The sequence below is a fragment of the Calypte anna genome, chromosome 7 (genome assembly GCF_003957555.1).
Source record: "Calypte anna isolate BGI_N300 chromosome 7, bCalAnn1_v1.p, whole genome shotgun sequence".
Lineage (NCBI taxonomy): Eukaryota > Metazoa > Chordata > Aves > Apodiformes > Trochilidae > Calypte > Calypte anna.
Genome location: NC_044253.1, coordinates 624,980 through 645,531, shown reverse-complemented (window position 1 = coordinate 645,531; position 20,552 = coordinate 624,980). Strand labels below are relative to the sequence as shown.

The 20,552-nt window shown below is 47.9% G+C and overlaps 1 protein-coding gene, 1 long non-coding RNA gene and 1 other non-coding gene across 4 annotated transcripts in view; 1 reads left to right on the top strand and 2 right to left on the bottom strand.

Moving 5' to 3' along the window:
- Positions 1–110: 110 nt before the first annotated feature.
- On the bottom strand, positions 111–181 carry TRNAG-GCC. The gene has a single exon. It is a non-coding gene; the product is annotated as a tRNA-Gly (tRNA).
- A 1,889-nt stretch (positions 182–2,070) lies between these two features.
- LOC115598570 lies at positions 2,071–7,335 on the bottom strand. The gene is made up of 3 exons (XR_003987735.1): positions 7,283–7,335; positions 4,289–4,382; positions 2,071–2,146 (listed from the first exon to the last, which is right to left on the bottom strand). It is a non-coding gene; the product is annotated as an uncharacterized LOC115598570 (long non-coding RNA).
- Positions 6,651–20,552, top strand: part of GPD2 (glycerol-3-phosphate dehydrogenase 2) — a 51,788-nt gene continuing 37,886 nt past the window's right edge. Inside the window, exons 1-2 of one of the 2 annotated variants that reach the window (XM_030453980.1) lie at positions 6,651–6,849; positions 18,443–18,550. In XM_030453980.1, coding sequence (XP_030309840.1) covers positions 18,449–18,550 — 102 coding nt within the window. In that variant the 5' untranslated portion in view covers positions 6,651–6,849; positions 18,443–18,448. Of the gene's footprint in view, positions 6,850–6,971; positions 7,146–18,442; positions 18,551–20,552 lie in introns of those variants that run through there. The other variant, XM_030453979.1, reaches the window with a different exon arrangement.

Sequence of the window (20,552 nt, the reverse complement as noted above, 5' to 3'; positions counted from 1 at the left end):
TCTTTGCCGCTCGGGAGCCCGGCGAGGACAATAAAAGTGCGCCACAAGAGATGGCGGTGATATATCGTGACATGTCGGCGGCAGAACAAAAAAAAAAAAAAAAAGCAGACTGCATTGGCCGGGAATCGAACCCGGGCCTCCCGCGTGGCAGGCGAGAATTCTACCACTGAACCACCAATGCACGGCGTGTAGGTGTTCCAATGGCGTTCAGTGTCCAGTGCCTCACCAGAGCCTGGGCTTTGGGCCTTTATCCTCTCCTTTTGTTTTTTCGATAGTCGCTGGTTTCGAGCCGTTATTCCCAGGGAAAAATAAAAGGTTTATAGAAAGTTAGAAATAAATATTTGTATTAATTGTTCCTCTAAAGGTAAAATAATCCCTATGAAATTGGATAACCCACCCAAAATCCCTGTAAAATGGTACCGTCTACCCATCCGCCCTTACATTTAAAAGCTTTCAGACCAATCTATAAAAAGTGTATTTTTGTTCCTGTTCTGTGCTGGAAAGGCTGTGGCAGGAGGCTCCCAGGCTCTCCATCCAGGGATGGTCAGTGCTCAGTGTCCAAGGGCAGGGCTCTGCTTTGTCCTGGGATGCACTCCCTGCTCCCCATGGATCCCCGCAGGGCAGGACAAGACAGCTCTGCCTCCATGGAATGTCACTGCCTGCACTGTGAGGTAACGATGCTGTGTTCTAACATTCATCACGTACAGACTTGATATTTAGTTTGTCTTGGACACCTTCCCAAGAACGGCCGAGCATGAGCCAAAGAGTTCAAGGAAATGCAGCATCAAGTGTTCCAGGAGGGTTCCAGGTCAGGAGCACACCAAGCTGTGTGTAGGACAAGAGCTGCAGCACCCTCCAGACACACTGAACACCTCCCACAAACCCCGGCATGAAAGGTGCTTTCTGCTTCAACAAACAGGAATCAGACCCTGCAGTTAATACTCCAGCCTCCTGTGTGAACAGATATTAACACCAAAAGGTAAACTTCCCTGTAGAGAGTCCCCTGCTTACCTGTCCTGCAGCTATTACCCAACTGTGCCCAAGTGCACCCTCAGTTCACTGACAGGGTGATTTTTTCACACGAGGGAAACAGAGCACAACTTGTGTTCTCAGTGAATCTGGACAGAAAGTCAAGATCTCAAGTGGCTCACTGGCCAGCTGGCTACCAGGGGAACAATGCAGGGCAGTAACAATGCCATCACAGGTCCCTGGAGCTTACCTGCAGCTTCTTAATTCCCACTCCCAGAAAACAACACTGTCAATACTTCAAATAGTAACTATTGTCCAGGCTGTTGCTTACATTTGCATCAGTCAGCCCTGAAAAACTCTTTTCCCAGGCAAGCATAGGAGCAGAACTCCCAAAGCAGTTAGGGAAAAAATATTCATATTGAGAAGAACCTAATTTACTATTTTAATATATCTGAAAGTTAGCCGTGCTGAGGTAAATAGCAGTAGTTGACCAACCAGTTTATTCTCTCACCTCCTTTCCTTTCTGGAGAGCTGAGAGACGGGAAGGCAGGGATGCCTGGTGGGGGGACAGATCCAGCAATGTCTGGGCAGAGCCCGTGGGAACCAGCAGCACTCTGCAAGAGAGGAGAGTCCTTGGGCTGGTTCTCCAGGGTGGTTACCAGAACAGGTGGTGTTTCTGGGGAACTGCGGGAGAAACACTTCACAGAGCATCACCACAATAGCAAACTCCGCACTAGGAGCAAGCCTGCTCTTGTTCTCAGAGTAGCAATGAACCCTCTTCTTGCACCCACAGCTAATTATTTAGAGAACAGTTTCCCATGTCTATTAGACCACATTTTGCATCTGCTCAGAACACAGACACAGTGCCTCCCCCTGGGACCCTGCTGCTGCAGAGCAGAACCAAAGAGGTCCAGGTGCTGCTGGTGTGTCCCTCAGGGGACTCGTGGGCACCCATAGACCCAAACATCCCAAGTTCAGCCCACATGGAAGGTAGGGATCAATAGATGGGCAGTGTAGGACAGCTCAAATCAAGTTTAAAACTGGAGGTGTGGTTTACCTGGGCTGGGGAAAGTGGGTATCATTCATTCCCTCCTCCCCAGATGTTATGGACACTTGTTCCCATGTCACACAACCTGACTGCAGCTGGGTAGGGGTCAAGCTGAGTTTGCACCAGTCCCTGTATTGGGGTATATAAAGGAGAGGAAGTGTGGTGCTACAAAGGTTTGCTCTGATCCACCTCTGCATGTGGAGCTATGTTAAATAAAGATCTCACTAGAAATAATGCCTGAGGAGTAAATCTGACCTGAAACACAACAAACCTCTTTGTAAGAACCAACCACCTGGTCATTAGCTCCTCATGTCTGACCAACACATACCTAATACTTAATACTATCAGGAAGGTCAAGGCTTCTTATTGGCTTCCCAAATAACTTCAAAATGGTTTCTAAATGCTTCTTCAGCAAAAGCTTCCAAAGAATGCTCGTGTCTCTCTTTCCAGAGAGCAGAACATGTGTACCATCCCTGCAAGTCCTCCACGGAGCAGAGCACACGAGCATCAACTTGATTTTAACAGGTCACGGAATGAGCTGGGCATTTAAAAATATCCACCTACCCAAAAGGACAAATGAATACATCTTGTGGAGCCTTCAGCAAAGACTGTTGAAACAAAACAAGCAAAACAATTGTGGAAGTCTTTTAGGTAGGATTTATAACGTAGAACAACTTGTCAGGCTGGGTTAAAGTTTTAAGGCCCAGCAATTTTGACAGCGTCCCTTTGAGCACAGTGAGAGCACAGGGATGAGCAGGACAGCAAAAGGTCACTTGGTCACACATACCTGCTGCCTCTCTTAAGTTTATCTCAAGACCCACTAGGCACGTCCCAATTAATTATTTAAATCTGCAGGGAAAAATATTCCTGTAGATGAAAAGGTACAATCTGGGGAAGCTGGAGGATGGCTGGTGGGGTCTGAACCAGTGCTACGAGGAAGCTGAGCTGCAGAATCTGATCCACAGGCTTGAGACACTGAGGGAAATCATTTACAGCCAGCAAGCTTGATTTATTTCAGGTATCAGCAAAGTGGAAACTTAGGGATTTTCCTATATCCCTTTTTTTCTCAACTGAACAGCTCTGGATTATGAAAAGTCACTGAACCCAAACTGACAGTGATATATTTGGTTATTTAAAATAACTTCTTCCAACACAACTATTGATTATGTTGCTAGTGATCTGCATAAACTCCTCATAAACCTGTGAACACCCCAAAAATATTTGTCCTAGATAGTGTTCTAATGTTGTAAACAAAAGCCATCAGGCAAGCAATGCTAGTGAAATGGGTACTGGAAGAGAACAAGAGCCCCAAATCCTGTATTTCTCCCTTCTGCACTGGAGTACTAAGCTAGGGCTTTCACAGTGATTGTATATCTCCCTGAACAGGTTTTCCAAGATTTTTTTCCAAATCAATCCAATAGAGAAAACACCTGGATGAAAAGCAGATATGCAGATTCATTTGGGTGGATTTTGGTCTGCCATTGTCAGAGAGAAAAAAATATAATATAGTCCAAATCCTGAAGAGCCTTTTCCATCCCTTTTTCTCCATATAATCTCTCTGTCCAGCACACGTAAAGAGAAAATAGATTTAAGATAATTTTTTTTATGTTTCCTGACACAACAAAAATCTGTGAGCAACAGAAAAGTAATACACTTCAGTAGTCCAAGCAGTCTTGCTTTCTAAAAGGTTCTCTCTCTCTTTTCTCTCTCTCTACCAATTAAATTCATGTTTGCTATTAGGCCAAGCTCAGCTGCTTGCCCCACAAAAATCCAGATATTCCACCCTGCTCCTTCCTATTGCCTGGCTCTCCCCCAGTTAAGAAGTCTCTGCTACCACTGCAGGGAGAGGCCAATTAACTCTTTTGTTTGTTCTGAAACAAATAACATGACCCACGACCTTATTCTTTTAAAACTGCAATTTCTGCATTTGTGAATCAGCCTTGATGGGCTCTCTTCATAGAACAGAAAACAATAAGACATAATAATGATTATAACACAAGTTTTGGTAGAAAAACGAGCCACTTGCTCTTTTCAGGCATGGGCACACACACACAAACACGGGGGATGTTTTTACCTGCTGAGTGAAGGGGGGGAAATGTTTAAACACTAACAACACAGCCTGGTTCAGTGGGTAAACTGAGTACCTGACATGAAGCAGTACAGCTGTATTTCCAAATGACACCTGATCCCAGCAGCCAGAGATGGGAACACTTGTGAATGTTTAATGATAGCCATGACTAAGTGCTATTCTTTCCCAAAGGGAGGACTCACCGTGCATCCTGCTTGGAAAAATCTCAGTAAAGGTTCTGCTTCTGTTTGTGTCACCTCAGCTCTTCTGCCCCTTGCTCCTCACAAAGACGTTTGCCTGAAGACAGATCAGGAGGAAACATATTTGTGAATGTATGAACAGATTTTCATCTTATGATACATAACTTTGGCATGCAGTCAGGAAATGATAATCTCTCTATCTTCCCTTGCTAATGAAGAGAAACTGCCTCTGGGGTTAAGGACAAAAGGTGAACTCTCCCTGAACACCACTTACACCTGCTGAGCACATGATTTTGGACATCCAAAATTCTTGTCTTGGCAGGTGTCCCAGGGCCCAAGCCACGTGCACTGAGACTCAGGGGGTAATATTTTCATCTAGACATTAAATAAAAAACAGACTCCAGAGGGATGAATTTTGTGATACTTTAAGGCATTTCAGTTTTTTGCTTAACCTTGCAGAAATCTCTCACTATTCAAACTTACAAAGAACAATCTTTACCAATCAGTAACTAAGATAAAAACACAGCTGAAAAGTAACTTAGAGAAAAAAATGGCAGCTGTAGTTGAAAAAAAGCCTAATTAGGAAGGAAAGAACAGCCCATTCCTTATTTATTGGTAGCTGCACCGTGAACCTGTAGAGAACCTCCCCTAGAAAGAGAGGTTGCTGGGGTAATGTCATCCTTGTAAAAGTTTTCACTTATTCCTGGATATTCATTTTTTTTAAGAGTAGTACAACCCTCACTGCCTTGCTTTGAATCAATCAAAAATTATCATAAGTTGATACTGACAATGCAGGCACATCTGCATGGACAGCATGCAGAGAGAGGTGGGAGATCAGCATATTTTCCCATTTCTACCAAGTTTATGATCATGTTTTGAATATTTGTTAGAGAGAGACAGACCAGCAACATTTAGTGCTATGTTAGTACACATACAGGGTAAGTATTCACATATAGACCTTGTGTGTGTGGGATCGTGCTGAAATCATTCACCACAAATTACGTTTAAAGCCCTTTTTTCCCATTCTCCATTCCCATACTCTCTTCAGAAAAAAACCAGTGTGGGGTTTTGCTTTAATTTTCCATTCTTTCTGCCCAGCAGAGTATTTCCATGGATTCTAAGCTTGAGTGCCTATGGAGTGTACTGATTCCATGTGCTACTCGAGATCTGACTTCCTTTAAAGAGCACTGCCACAGCTCCTCATGTGTCTGGGACAAAATCTGCTTCCAGCTTCGGTGGCCTGAATATCACTTACGGGGCAAAACTTCTGACATCCAACCCTTGCAGTTGTTTACGGACTTTAAATGCCACCCAGAGAGCTGATAGCCATACATTACTACTGCAGCTTCCAATTTAGCTCATCTGGTTATATCTGACTCGAGGAAGGATTAGGTTCCCACAGCCTCCTCAGACAGGACCTGTAGCTGACATTTAGCTGGCTGAAGGACACGCTGGGAGGGAGATGTGTCCCATCCTTCATGGCAGCAGCAGGCTGGGCTCCTGTGCCTGCTGGGAAACACATCTCCTGCTGCCCATGGAGCATGTTGAGTAAGCAGTGAGCATGGAGGAGCAGCAATAGAAGCAGTTTCTGGGAGATGGCCAAGCAGCGGGGTTGGCAGCAGTGCTGATCCACAGGCACATGGGGCATGGGCTGCACGGGGTGTGGTGGTGACAGCCACCACGGCCACCAACCCACAGAAGTGGCATGTGGGCACAGGCAGGCTCCTGAGGGGCTTGTGGGTATAAGGAGTCAAAAGATCGTGTGCTGCTCCGGTGTGGTAAAGGAGATCCCAAACACTCGTGGAACAACGATTGGAAACCCCTCCAGGGATGATGGGGACTCCAGCCCTGCCCTGGGCAGCCTGGGCCAGGCCCTGACAACCCTTTCCAGGCAGAAATTGTTCCCCAGCTCCAACCTAAACCTCCCCTGGCACAACTTGAGGTGTGCCAAAAGTTCCTCTTGTCCCATCCCTTGTTCCTTGGCTCCAAGCTCCTCTCAGGGGGTTGCAGAGAGCCACAAGCTCTCCCCTCAGCCTTCTGTGCTCCAGGATTAGCATCCCCAGCTCCCTCAGCTCCCCTGGGCAGAGCTGTGCTCCAGCCCCTTCCCCAGCTCCATTCCCTTCTCTGGACATTCTCCATCCCCTCAGTGTCCTCCTGCTCCCGAGGGGCTCAGAAGTGACCCCAGTGGGGTTGGGGTGCGTGGAGGTGCAGCCCCAGCAGTGGGGGTTCTGCCCCTGATGGCTCCGAGCAGTGACCACGGGACGTGTCCCGCAGCCCCTCTGCACCGCACTCTGCTTCAGCACACTTGGCGAGCGGGCAGGGTCTGATTATTGGTATTTGCAGAAGGGCAGGGTGTCTGTACAGCACTGTAAAGGGTCTGCTCCCCGTTGATCTGTGACGAGGAAAGCTCCCGGCAACCCCAAAGCGAGCCGCCGCCACACTTCCTCAGAAACAACGATAATAAATTCACTTTAACACCAAACGCCCGCGTCCGAGGAAGGACCCGGAGCTGCCCGACCCGGAGGAGGGGCTGGGAAGGGCCTGTCCGCTCCGCACCGAGCGGGGTGAGCGGAACGCCGCTCCCCGCAGCGCCGGGCGGGGGCTGGGCTCCGGCAGGGCCTACACCGCTCCCCTTCCCCGCAGCACCGCGGGGCCTGGGCCCGGGCCTGCGGCGGGGCGAGGCGGGGACCGGGGCAGGGCGGAGCGGGGGGCGGCAGGGCTGCGGCGGGGCGAGGCGTGCCGAGGCCGGAGGAGGCGGGCAGGAAGGCGGCCGCCCTCCCCCGCCCCGCCGCTGCCTTCTCCTCCCGCCGGCCGGAGAGCAGCGCGGAGAAGGGACGCGGGCGGGCCCCGGGCCGGTGCAGTAAGTGGGCTGCGGGGCCGGGGGGGAGGTGTGCGGGACGGGCAATGGCGGAGGGGAGCGGCGAGGCTGCGGGCCCGGCCGCAGAACCCAGCAGTCCCGGGTCGGGAGTGGTTCTGCGGGCCGGCAGCCCGTCCTACCCGGCCGGGGGCTGGCGACAGCGCTGGGGACACGGCGGGGATGGCCTCGGGTTCGGCTCTGAGGTTGCCTTTGTTACAAACGCATCGTTCCTGCCTCTCCCCTCCTCTCCTCTCCTCCAGATGGTACTTTCACAAAGTGCAGTGGGAGCTCACACCCCCGAGGGCTCCCAGCCTCCTCCCCGCTGTTTTAGTTGTGCTCTCGGATGGAGAGAACGACCCCAGAACTGAGTGTGGGGCTGCTTTGTGGGTGCAGTGTGAGCCCCTTGTCACCCTGCTGAGGGGCTCCTCAGCCTCCTCCCACGGGGACACCCGGCTGTCCATCCCTGTGGATCGCCATCCCTGTGGATGGAGAGCTGGTGGCACAGCTGTAGGTATCCAGGTGACAAACAGGGGGCTTGCACAGTGCTTGGCTGGGTGTCCTTTCCCTTGTGCAGATGGCAGAATACAGCGTGTCCTGGTATTAAAGCAGTGGTAAGGCTGGGCAGGGAACAGCGGAGCTGAAGTGACACTGAACTTTGGGGATGCAGAGGGTTACTTCTCACTTGCATTGAATGCTTCCATGGCACCATTTCCAGGTGGAAGTGTGGTGGCACAACGAGGAACTCCTGAAGTTTTCCAAGTTCCTACCTCATCCAACCAGTTGCTTCAGGAGATGTTTGTAATCCTGTTACTGCAGGGAAAGATAGAAATGTGTGTGTGTAGAGACCCTGAGGTTCAAACAGCCAGACTTGCTACCTGCTGAGCTGTGACCTGGTGGTGAAGGCACATGGAAACTTTCCACCTGCCCTTAGGAAGCGAGGACTCTCCCTGCTCCACCCTCCAGCAGTTGCTCTTCCCTCCTCTGCCCTGCTTGCCAGCCTTCCTGATGTCTCTGTCCCGATGAGAAGCCCTCAGAGCAGAGCTGTGCTGAGCAGAGGCATTGCCTGTGCAAGGAGCTTGCTGGGTGCATGCAGGGCAGATGCAGGGCTGCTTTCTCTTGGACTTGAAGCTCTGTAGACACACAAATATTACCACTCCAGACTCCTGCATTTGTCTTGGTGGTTCCCAGGTCATGGGGAAACTTGTCTGGATGTCTTGTGTGAATAAGGCACTCTCCATGTTTGCAGTCTGCATCTGCACTGTGCTTTCTGAACCAGGACTGTGGTTCTGCTGTGGGGTGTCCACCCAGAAAGGGTCCCGGCATGAGAGGTTTGCTCAAGAGTAATCACACTGGCGTTGGTCTGAAGGCTCTGTAGTCCCTTTGTAGGATCATCTCCTGGTTGTGTATAGGAAGCAAGCTTGGAGATGCCACCAATGGGAGTGTGGTGTATTTTTACCTGAAGTTTATTGGACCTTTTCCTCACTTACTCATAGGTACAGCTCCTCAGGAATATTTAGTCATGAGCAGTCACTGAGGATTAGGTGGTAAAGACTCTTTAGGGGTTGATGTTGGCTCTTCTGTAATAGCAGTAAGTAAAACACTGTTCATTTTAATGGTCATCATTTCCCAATATCATTCAGTCTAACTTTGGATGAAGGTTTTGAGTAGGCACACATGTGCTTGGGAAACTCTGCAGACACCTTGTATGTAATTTGTAGTGTTACCCTGGTTGTGTATACGTGGATGTACACGTGGTTTTGCTTAGTTATCTGTGTGGGCATGTGGGTATGCACAGGAGCAGAGTAAGACAACTTTGTGGGTTAGGCCCTCATTACATCATGGAATGTTTTCTCTGGAGACCCGTTTCTACCTGGTAACCTGTCACTAATAGAAAATTGGAAAGCTGGATGGATGTGGTAGTTTCAAAGGCCATTAAAGCAAACCAGTTTTCCAAATGAAAGCTCATACAGGTTCCTTTCTGCTACCTTGTGTTGTCTTCACACAAGTCTCTGCAAGCTCTTAGCAAGTACTTAAATGTGCTTTTTCACAGTCAGTTTGCAATTACTACTTTCTGCTTTCCCATGTGAATATCTTGCAGGTTTCAAAACAAGGGTTTGCCTTTGCAAGGAGCTCTGATAAGCAATAGCTTATTTTTATCATGGTGCTTGTTTCTGTGCTGGCAAATAGATTTACAGAGTTCTGTAAATCTTCTAAAATACATGGGCCTGTCCTGTGTTTGGTGTAAGGCATAGGTCTGGTAGTCGAATCCTATCAATTGGTTAATTCAATGTTTATTGCTTGGCCTTCCAGCTGTAATCAGCCTGGATTTTTATGGGTCGTCATTGTGGGTGTGCCCTGTATCTGATGGGAACTCCTGGATGGGAGCAGGACCACAGGTTCTGTCTCCAGAAGGCTGGCTGGGAACAAAGTCTTGGGCTTTTTTTTTTTTCCTTAGCAAAGTGCTTCTCAAACCAAATGTTGTTTCTGATGTCAAAGTCATGTTGAATGCATGGCCCTCTAACCATGGGGTTAGACATCAGGTCTCAATCTTTATTCCAGTATGTAAAACTAGGCTACTTCCTTGACACACCTAAGTAATCACTTAATTTGTAGTTATTTTCTGAGCAGGTGCCTATTAGTATATGCAGATCTGTGTCCAGTCTTGTAATAAACACAGCACCTTGTTTTCTAATCCTTTCTCCTTCAGTGTTTGACTGGGGGTGGAAGGAAACCATGGATGTGGTTCAGCATTAGGATCAAGTCAAATTGGCAGACTGCCTAAGCAAATATCTGCATTAATTGGGGGGGAATGCAGAGTACCAGGATAGAGAGTGAACAGCTATAAACTAACTAACTAATTTCTTTCTAATTAGCACTATTTGGTTAATAGTATTTGCAAGTTTGTGTTGCATGTGCAGTGAGTTTTGTGGTTGATATTAAGCCTCAGTACTACAGAAAGCAAGAATGACAATTTGGACTATTGGAACTACTTAAGCTAAAGAATAGTGTTGACACAGAACAAGAAAGTATGGAAACCATCCTGCAAGCATTTAGTCAGTAATCAGACTAAATCAGACCTCCCACTCCTCAGCAAATTTTGCAGTAATATTTTAATAGGACAGGAGGGAATTTAAATACTTTAATGATAAAACTTATTAAATGTATTGTGATGTTTGTACAGTGGGAAAGCTCAAAGTAGTGTTGACCTCTGTTTCTTTGCATTCCTGCCAGTTGTTAGGTACAGTGGTGAATACTGGCTCATCCTCAGACACCACAGCTTTCTCTGCCATGACTGGCACTGTCTGAACTCTCCAGAAAGATTCATAAAGAGAGAGACTTTTCCCCTCATCATCTCTAGGGTTTTGGGTTTTTTTTTGGTGTGTGTGTGTGTAGGATGGTAATGAAACAGAAGTAAAAGAAGTGGCTAAGTTAAAAATACAAATAGTGGAAAGAGAAGCCAGAAAAGTTTGCTACTTGTAGGATGCAGCTTAAAGCAGTTGAGATATCATCTAAAGCTGCGTGGGAATGTCTTGGTACCCGAGCACAAAAAGCAAATTAAGTAGTTAGAAGCAGTGGGGACCAAGAGTAAGGATGAGGATAGTATGCCTATATTTTTTTGCCTTGTTTTTCTTTTATTTTTGTGCAAGACAAATGCTGCAGCTACTTTTGGGCATGGTAGCTGAGCTGGCTGCCTGTGCTGGAGCGTGGGAAGGATTTTCCCCATATGGCAAACTGCTGCTTTGGTTCCACTCATTAGTGCAGGGTGGCCTGCAGGGTTCTGGGGTTTTCATTTCTCTGTGCAGGAACTTACAAATTTGTGGTGCAGTCTGTGCCTTAAAGGGACGTGTAACCATGTGAGCTGTCTGGATGGTGTGGGTTCTGTTTCTCTGCTTGGTTGGTGAGGTAGTTCTTGGGCAATTACTTTAATTAAAGGGCCACAACCTATGTTTAAGAAACCCGAGTAACCATTGGAAGCTTTAGGAGAGGACCTGGAGGATGGGCTCTGCCATGATGTCAGCAATATTTTGTACCCACTGGAACTCTCTCTCTCTGTGGCCTCATTGGAGTACAGCTTGTTACACACAGGTGCAGATAACTGTGTCATGATGCAAATAACTGCACGCAGAAATCACGAGTGCCCGAGTTGGCAGCCCAGAGTTCTGCTGGTGTGGGAGATAAGGAGCTTTGGTTGCCTTTCCAGGAGTGCTGCTTTCCTCACTGCCTGGCTCAGTAACAGGTAGCCCAGGGCAGCCCTGGAGATGAGGCCCATCTGGATGGGAAGTGAGGAGTGCTGCAGGGAAAGCAGCTGCAGGTCTGCTGGCTTTGAGCTCGAATCACTTCCAGGATGCTCACTTTGGTTGGTGTGGTCTGACATCCCATGTAACTCAGTAATAAATTATCCAGTCTTCCAAAAAGCAAAGGAGAGAGCTGGTAGATGATGTTGTTAGAAGGGGTGCTAATAGGATTAGTTCCTGATGACAGGATCCCCTTTTCTTGTCATTTGGCCACTTTCTGCATTGTCTCTCTCCAGCACTAACAGTACAGCTTTAAATGCTGAAGTTGCCCTCAGGAGGAGACCTCCCTGTGGGCTGTCCTGCTGCTGCTCTGGTGCCACCACAGCAGCCACCTCTGAAGCAGGATCAAGAGCTGGAGATGGTGGGAGAAGCAGCAGCAGTGCAAAGCTCTCAGCTCAGCCTGGAGGGACATCAGTCTGGGGCTCTCATCACCCAAAACTTACCTGAGAAGCTTTTGGGAAGAATGAGGAGCACTGAATTAGACAATGCCACTGTGCTGATGGCAAATTATGCAGACTGTAGTGGTGAGGATTATAAGTTTTCTATTTTTGAGTCTTCCATTGAGTGAGTCACTTTATTAGATGTGTTCGTTTAAAATGGAACGCGAAGCACCCAGATTCCATGGTAATGGCCTCATAAAGCACTCGGATACACAACATAACAGATTGGATTCCTTCTCTTAATTTAACAGGTTTTGCATCTCATACACCATGTCTGATGGCAGCACACGGGGCGTCACACACTCCTATTGCTAAGCTCCACACTTTGGATCCATCTGTCTCTTCACTTTTGCAGAAGTAGTCATCTTCCTTTGATCTCTAACTCACGATTCCGTGCCCGAATTTTCCACCATTCCCCTTCCATCCCTCTTCCCCTCATTCTTCTCATTCTTACCCCCAGCTGGGGCTGTGTGCTGCTTCTATCCAGCCTGACACCTTAATAAGTGTGGATTAGCTGGTGATTGGTGCCCCTGTGTGCAGTCACCAGGGCTCCCCTGCCTGCTCTGGGGTTACACAACTTGGACAGCAGTCGTGCAGCTACCTGGGCTGGGCAGGGAGGGAAAGAAGGAAGGGGAGTCACTCCTAGGATTTGTATCAGGGTAATGAGAGCTGTGGGGTGACAGGTGATTGTCACGTGGAGCACACGGTTCAGAGGCATGCACTGAGAGGAGTGTTGAAATCACATCTTTAAAAAACAGGATGTAAGTTGTGCTTTGTGTGCTTTCTGGGGCTGAAAGTGAGTCAGAAGAGTCTTGCCTTTCTGAAGTGTGTTGATTGAGGAAGCAGAGCTCCTGCCCTGGTGCAGGAGCTCCAGGGTCTGTTAGCTGGTGAGGTTCACCTGGGGACATCTCTGAGGTCACCCATCCCCAGCCTGGACTCTGGAGTGGGAGCACGCTGGGGAGGTGACTAGAATGTGCTTGTTTACATTGAAGTAAGCCTGGCCCCAAGTTACTGGTTAAGAAATGCACTGCAGTTCCTGCTGTGGCAGCAGTTTGTATCAAGCTGTTTAACTTTCAGAAACTGAAAGTAAGACCTTGTCCTCATAAATCACTCGTATAGTTTCCATTTCATGTAACTTCTCCCCCACCCCTCTTTGTATTTCCTTTCAACTTTAGAGCCTATTTCTTCTTATCAGAAGTCCTTTAATACCTAGAAGTCTGAATGATTGTCCCTGTGAATGTTTCCCATGCTGAGCTGGTTTGCTGAGTAATGGTCCCTGTGGGTTATCTCTCCCTGATCATGCTGTACCCACTTCTCGTGGTGTGCTGCTGGTTGCTCCCCTGCCTGTCGAGGACTTCACCCCCTGGAATCAAGGGCATGGGTCCAAAGTGTGCCATTTATGGGCTGTATGGAACCAAAGGGTAAGGCTTAGCATGTGGGTTTACAGTGTTAGGTGGCATGCACAGCATCAAAGCACTGTACACTGAGTCATTTTCAAAGGTGGCTCAGAATGTTTGTTATGGAAAGATGACTTATTTCTGAGTGCATCACTTCTCATGCTGTTTGCTATTATAATTTTCATTAAAATAAGATTCAGTTTCCACCACAAGTAATTGATCTCAGCTTGGAAGAGTCATGTTTTACTCCCTTGAAGTGCAGGCTCTTCTCTGTGTACACAGCACTCCCTGTATAGCTTTGGTTGTGGCTGTGTGGACCACGTTCCTTCCCCTTCCATGTTCTGCACTCTGGTTTATCCTGCTCCATCCCAACAGCAGTTTTTAGCTGCCATTCTGGGTCAGAACTTGAGGGAAACCCCCACAAGTGTACGTTTGGAGGTGCTGTGGTTTCTCCATGGTGTGTGCATGCACCAGGGCTGTGCTAGAGCCTTGCTCTGTGCCATTTCCACCTGCAGTGCAGTTCCTGACATTTGGGCAGGGGAAAGGTGTGGGGCAGAGGCTGGCACAGCACCTGGGCACACGGGGACTGTGTCTGTCCTGGCTGTGTGTCTGGGGCTCTGCCTGCCTGACCTGCTGGTGCCCCAGCTCCCTTCAGCCTAATCCAAACAGCTCCTGCCTCACAGACGGCGGCTCAGGGGTTCCTAGGATGAAAGGGAGATGTTCTAGGTATAAAAGCACTGTCTGCAGGTCAGAGTGCCTGTCTGGCTTAGTGCTGGAGTGGCTTATGTTAAGCTGTATTTTCCTTTCTCTCCCTCAATAAGCTTTCCTTACCAACGTCCAGCAAGATTTACGTGGCAATTTGAGCAGCTGCTCTCCTGGGAGTGTTCCTTTCTCCAGAGGATTGCATCTAATCTGTCTGCCAGCTGATGACACAGGTAGCAGCAGGCAGAGGGTACCCGGTGCTGCAGAGATCCCCCCTGGGCAGAGGGCTCTGAGCCTGCTGATGCTTCCTGCATCTTGGGGGTTGGTGCCTCTGCTGCTCTTGGAACATCTCCCCCTCTGCAGCAGTTCCCAGCCTGGCACACAGGTACACTGGGTGTCTTCTCCCAGTTTCCAGTTCACACTTGTGCCTGGCCTGAGGTGAGGAAGGGGGCTGGGGCAGGAGGTGGAAGGGGTAGGCAGCAGCTCCCCGGATCTGCCTGCGGCATTGCTGGGGTCTGCAGGAGAAGTCTGAAGGTGGGAAAGGTTACTGTGCCCAAGGACTGGTAAACAGACACGGTGCTCAGGATTTTGTATCTCATCCAAATTTTCAAGAAACCACTTCTGAGTTGACCTTTCATTTGATTTTGGTACTCATGTAACTTGTGAAGACTGAGTGTCCTGTATTTATAACTATGAAGGAATACTTCTGGCATGCGATTGTCACTGGAGCTTGTTGGGTTCCTTATAGAGATCCTATATAGGAAACTGTTAAAATCTGTTCTTCTGCCTCTGTAGCATTGTGTTGGAGCTGGTGACAGATGCTTCAGAGCTTTCTGCTCAAAGTAAGCATTGTGTGGGCATGGGGGCTTTTGTTGCTTTTGTTGCTTGTTTGTTTGTTTGTTTGAACAACTCTCTAGTCTGGGAGGACTTGTGTTTGTTCCAGTTAAGGAATGAGAACCTATGGCTTCCATACCAAACTGCAGCCTGTCAGCACATGTGAGTGCAGCAGAAGGGCAGGGTTATGAAAGGTGGATTAGCATGACAGGTTCTGGTACCAAAATGGCCCAGGGAGCTCCTTCAGCTGAAAGCAAAGCCCTTGGGTCTGTGCCTGCTATTTGCAGGGGCCTGTAGGGAGAGGTAACAGAGATGGGGCTCTCTGAGCATGAAGAGCTGTTGTAATATCAGTCATTATCTTATTTCCCAGCACTACCCTGGTACAGCTCTTAGTTTGTGAGCATATTCTGTATGAGGGCTGTTTTTTGGTTTTTTTTACAAAAATGCAACTGGAAGAATAGTTACTCCAAACTACTGAAAAATAGCATAAGGCTGTGTAAGTCGGTATTGTGGGGAGTGCTGAACTCATTCCTCCAGATTACTTTGTGCAGCATTGTTGTACAAACAATTAGAAATCTATTAGACAAGTTGGAGGAAACTTTGGCTTTTTCTTCTTCTTCATATATACAATGATACTTCTAGTGTGATTAACGAGGAAAATTTAGATTTTGGTTGCTGCAGCTAGTGTTTTTTAACCCATAACTAAAGAAGTGAAGGTCACCTGAATAAAAGACAGAGCTGCATTTTCTTTTCAGATTTAAAAACCTGGACTTAATTTTTCTTTGGAAGTATTGATAAAATGCTTGTTAAAAAGACCCAGAAGAGCACAGAGTCCAAAGATCATGATGTCCTCATTTTAAAAACAAACATAAATTACTTCCAAAGCCGTGTGGGAAACTGCATTTTGAAAGTACCCTGGTGCAGGCAGTGATCACTGGGACTGTTGGAGGTTTGTATCCCTGGTGCTGCCCTTTCAGCCCTGCTCGAGGAAAACCCAAGGGTTTAACTCTGGTAGGAATGCACCTTCTCCAAAATGAAGTCTCAGAAAAGGCTTGAGGGGGTCAGAGAGGGAGGCTGAGTGTTGGGTGTCCTGAGCTGGCCTTGGGTGCAGGATGTGACACACTGGAAGGTGCTCAGCACTTGGCCAGGATCCTGCTGGACTGTGCTTGTCACCCAGCACCAGGGGCTGAGCTCTGGCTCTCTGTTTGCCCATGGGTCATGAATTTTTGAAGAGTGGGGTTGAACTGGGGGAGGCAGGGATCCGTGCCTCAGCCATCGCCCTTTCTTGCTGAACGTGGCACAGGACTGGAAGGATCCAGTTCCTGGGTGCTCTGGAAATCCAGTCAGGATCCCAGCAGCCCTGTAAGCCAGCTTGTTGCAGGATGCTAATTTGTTCTCCTGAAACTGCCTGGGATGCTGGAGCATATTGTGTTCCCAGAACAGGCAGGGTTTGGTACCCTTATTTGAAGCAACTCCTTTGCTGCTGCCTAACGTGTGTGAAACTGCCCCGAGATTGCCACCAGTGTGCAGTCTGAAGGAGGGGTTCTTACCCTGGTGATTTGAAGGAGCCAGATGGTGTAGTACAGAGTGCTGGGGTGGTGGGTGCCCTCAGCAGCACCAGAGCTGTGTGGCTGTAGGGGGTACCTCAGGTGCTGGTGATTGTCTGAGGTCTCTTGTTCTGCAGGAGGTGATGGTCCAGGAGGGTGGGAAGGGAGGTGTGGGGTGTCCTGGGTGTCTGGGGTAGGTAGCACCCAGCCTTGGTGTGCTCCAGGGACCTGTGTCCTGCTCCTGCTGCTCCACGTGCAAGGTCCCAAGTCCATACTCAGCACTTGCTCCCTGTTTCCATGGAGGTGCTGCAGCTATTGAGGCCTCCACAGTAACTTTCCTTTGAGAAACCTCCCTTGCTGTGAAGCTGTTCTGTCTGTTGCCTTTCCCTTGTACTCCTCCCTGGCATGGTGTAAAGGAAAGATGAAGCTGCTCTTATTCTCTTTTTTGAGACTGGAGTATGGAGTAAACTGAAAATGTGATGCTCTACATAGACACCAGGAAAGGTTGTTACAGAGGGAATCTTCAGGAGCCTAAATCCTGCTCTAAGGAAGAGCTTTTGGGCAGCTGCAAGTCTTGGCCTTCTGTACCATCATCACTTGCATGTGGAGCATACATGCTATGTCTGTACATTGAATATTTGCACACAGAAATTGTGTGTGGAGTTCCCCCACACTGAGTGTGCTGCAAGTCAAGTGTGCAGGGAATTAAATTAAGGTCTGTCCCATCTTATAAATGAACTTCTCTTGTTTGGCTTGTGTCTCTGAACATGTTTGGTGTATTTTTAAAGAAAAAACCCACCTAAATATGCTAGCTAAAAGAGCTGATGGGGTGAAAAAAAGATGAGATGTGTACAGAGATAGAGTAACATGCAATGTTTCATGTTTAATTGCATTTTTAAGGCCCAAGCAAGATCTCCTCAGCTGTAAGTATTCTGCTGAAAGCTGTGTGCTGGTTTTTGCTGGTCCATAGCCCAGCTGGTGTGGGTGCCATGGCAGCTGCAGAGGGGGCTGTGGGGACACAGGGGGCAGGGGGACAGCCCCTGAGGTCTCCCTGAGGAGCAGTGTTCTCCTAACCCAGCTCTGGGGAGGCCCCACCACAGCCCCCAGCCCCGGGCTGCTCCTCCTGCATCACCAGTCCCATGCTGTTCTGGTTCTGGCTTTGGCACGGGGCTGGCATTGCCTGCTCTGTTTCAGGGGGGCTAAACCTCTGGTGTGGATGTGGGGCTTGGGCAAGGATGGTTTCATACCCGGGGGGTTTGTGGGGCATGGACAGAGTCCCTCAGAGCTGAGGTGTGTGGGTTCTGCTGCCAGGAGAGCTGCTCTGATCCCGGGGAGGTGGATGAGGTTCTGCCTGCTTAAGATTCAGGACAGTTCCATGCAAATTTTTCATTCAGTATCCAAACACTGAGTCTTTTAAGAATTTGCCTGACCCACATAGGGCTCGGTTAAAACCCTCTGGAGCCACAGGACGAAGTTCTGTGCTTATTTCAAGCTGCTTGGTCTCGTCCAGCATCTCTGCTGCTGCTGCTGCTCCCCAGTGCAGACCTCTCCCCACTGCTGGTAGGACCAGCTCTGCTGCAGACAGGGACCGGGGCTCTGGGCAGGGATGGAGGGATGGTTGGACAGCAAGTACTTGGTTGTACAAAGAGTTTGTTGGGACGGGTGGGTAGCTAAAGATGATCTTGTCAAGCAGATCAACTGTTCTGTTGTGAGAAGGATTTGGTGGCCACCTGGCTGATGACAGGGTGTTCTAGTGCTGCTTTTGCCACGGTATTGTTGGCACTTGTCAGATATACCAGTGCTTAAGGGTTTAAATGGGCAGTGTGTGTACATCTAATCTGGTATCTAAATACTCTTTTGTTGTTCAGCTTTCACAGAAAATACCAGAGCACTCTGGCTTGCTTCTGTCTAGACTTTGTTTAGAAATTATTAATACTGCAATGAAAATCACTAATTAATATATCACTTCCCTAAGTTTCAGCTTGTCACAACATTGTCATTAGCTTCTGCAAATGGTCTGTTCCATGTAGACTAGATTCTATCGTGGTATAACTGCCTATTAATTTTTATCTTCTTTTCTTACAGTAAAAAATGGCATTTCAGAAGGCAGTGAAAGGAACTGCTCTCATTGGAGGAGGTGCCATAGCAACAGTTTTTGGCCTCTCTCAATTTTCTCAGTATAGAAACAAACACGTAAGTATTAATTATGATTTCTGATAAAATATGAAACTTAAAATCTGTTTGAGCGTATGTTAGGCTTATCCGAATAGTTTTGTTTGGAGAGGAATGCCAAGAGCCTCTCAGCTTGATCTGGTAGGTGCTAATCTGGAGGATGGCATTAAACCATGCTTCACTACTGTAGGTCTTTAACCAGTGGGGAAGTCAGATTCCTGTAAATCATTTCTCGTGTTTGAAAAATGACCTTTGTGTACCACAAGGGGTTTTACTGAGTTGCAGGAGGAGTGGAAAGTACTGGTTGAAAGAGAGGCTCTAAGTAGAGTTTGGATGGTATTTTCAGACTTGAAGCTTGAGGTGAAACCACTAGCACTGCCTCTGAAAAACTGCTTCAGACCAGTCCTGGTGGCAGCTCTTGTGCAGTTCAAGCAGCTGAAAACTCTTTGAGGTCAGGATCTGTGACAGAGCCTTCCCTGTGGGTGGGCACAACCTAGGTAAGCTCCAGGCACTAAGCTCCACTTAGCTCCAGGTAACTAAGAATAGGAGAAATTCCCTGAGCAGTAATGGGTGATGCTGGAGACTTCCTGGTCAAGTCCAGTAGTAGCTGAAAGAGCTGCAGGGCATTCCAGTGTCAGTCTGTGGATGGATCCTTGCTGCTGCAGGAAGCAGATTTCATTGGCAGTGCTGCTGTGGAGCTGCAGTTGCCATTATCTGTAACTCCCTCCTTGATGCAGAAGCCAAGGAGAAATCAGGAAAAGGAACACAAGCTGTGGACTGTTTTTAGGCAGAGCTGGTGTGGATCAGCAGCTGCTCTTTGTCTTAAAGGAAATAAATGCCCAGAGTTTTACTGCAGTTGTGCTGTGCAGTTCTAAATAACCATCTCTGGGCTTAGGAGTTGTGTGTAAGGGAAACTCATCCTCTGACCTTGTGTTCATGTGGGCTTTGAGGCTGGCACCTCACATTTGGCCAGAAATATTTGCAGTGTTCTATAAAATGGTTGAAGTAGGTGTAGTCAGAGTTCTGGCCTGATTTGCTTCAATCTGAGTTTGGAAAAGCTTAAACTCAAGAACTGGCTCCTGCTCCCTGTGAGGCAGTGTGAGTCTGAGCAGTGAGGTGAGCAGGTGCTCATTTCACATGGTGCTTTCTGCTTCTCACCTTAGAAATGTAGTCAGTCAGTTCTTCATCTAGACAAGCTGTTACTCTGAACTGCTTTAGTTACCACACATTTACTATAAGTTGCCACTCAAATTTGGCAAGCTGAAGATAGGAACAGAAGTGGATCTTAAGTGGTCCAGCTGAAGGAAGGACAGTGGGTGATGAGAGACAGTCTTTGCTGAGCTCCATGAAGGTCTGAATTACATCTGAATAAGTGATAATCTTGATCTTCTGGGTGTTTCTGTGGGGAGGAGGAGCAGCAGCAGCTGAAGTATTGATAAAGCAGAGGAGATGACTCATTTCTGGGGAACCTAGCTGGGTAAGGGATAAGCCAGGATCCTTATGGCTTCAGATAGTGTTGCAGAAAATAAAACCTAGCATTTAAAGTCAAGCTTCCCATTGGGCTGCCTGCCTTGCACCTAGCTGATAATGCTGTTTCTAACTCTCCCTGGAGTCTTTATCACAGGATTTTACAATCTGGCTTCATTACTGTCAGAAATGGCAGCTTCAAATTTTAGGACTGTTAAATAAGAGAAGGAACTATCTGGATAGCTCACTTGTTGTACATGCAGTATTCCAGAATTCAGGGAATTCCCATTTTTCTGGGGATGGATGGCCATTGGGTGGCCATGATGAATTAATTATGATTAAAACCCACAGTTCTACAAAAGATGATCATGCTGTCAAAATGAATAACCAGTTGTCCTCCAGTGTCTAAACCTATTGTGTAGGAGCAGTCTACAAAGGATCTGAAAATTTCCAGCATATGTGTAAGCAAATGGATCTGTCAAGTGAACAGCATGTTGTTTCCTTGTTGTATGAACTTCCACATTTCCCACGTGATGTCCCTTAAAGCTGCTGCCTT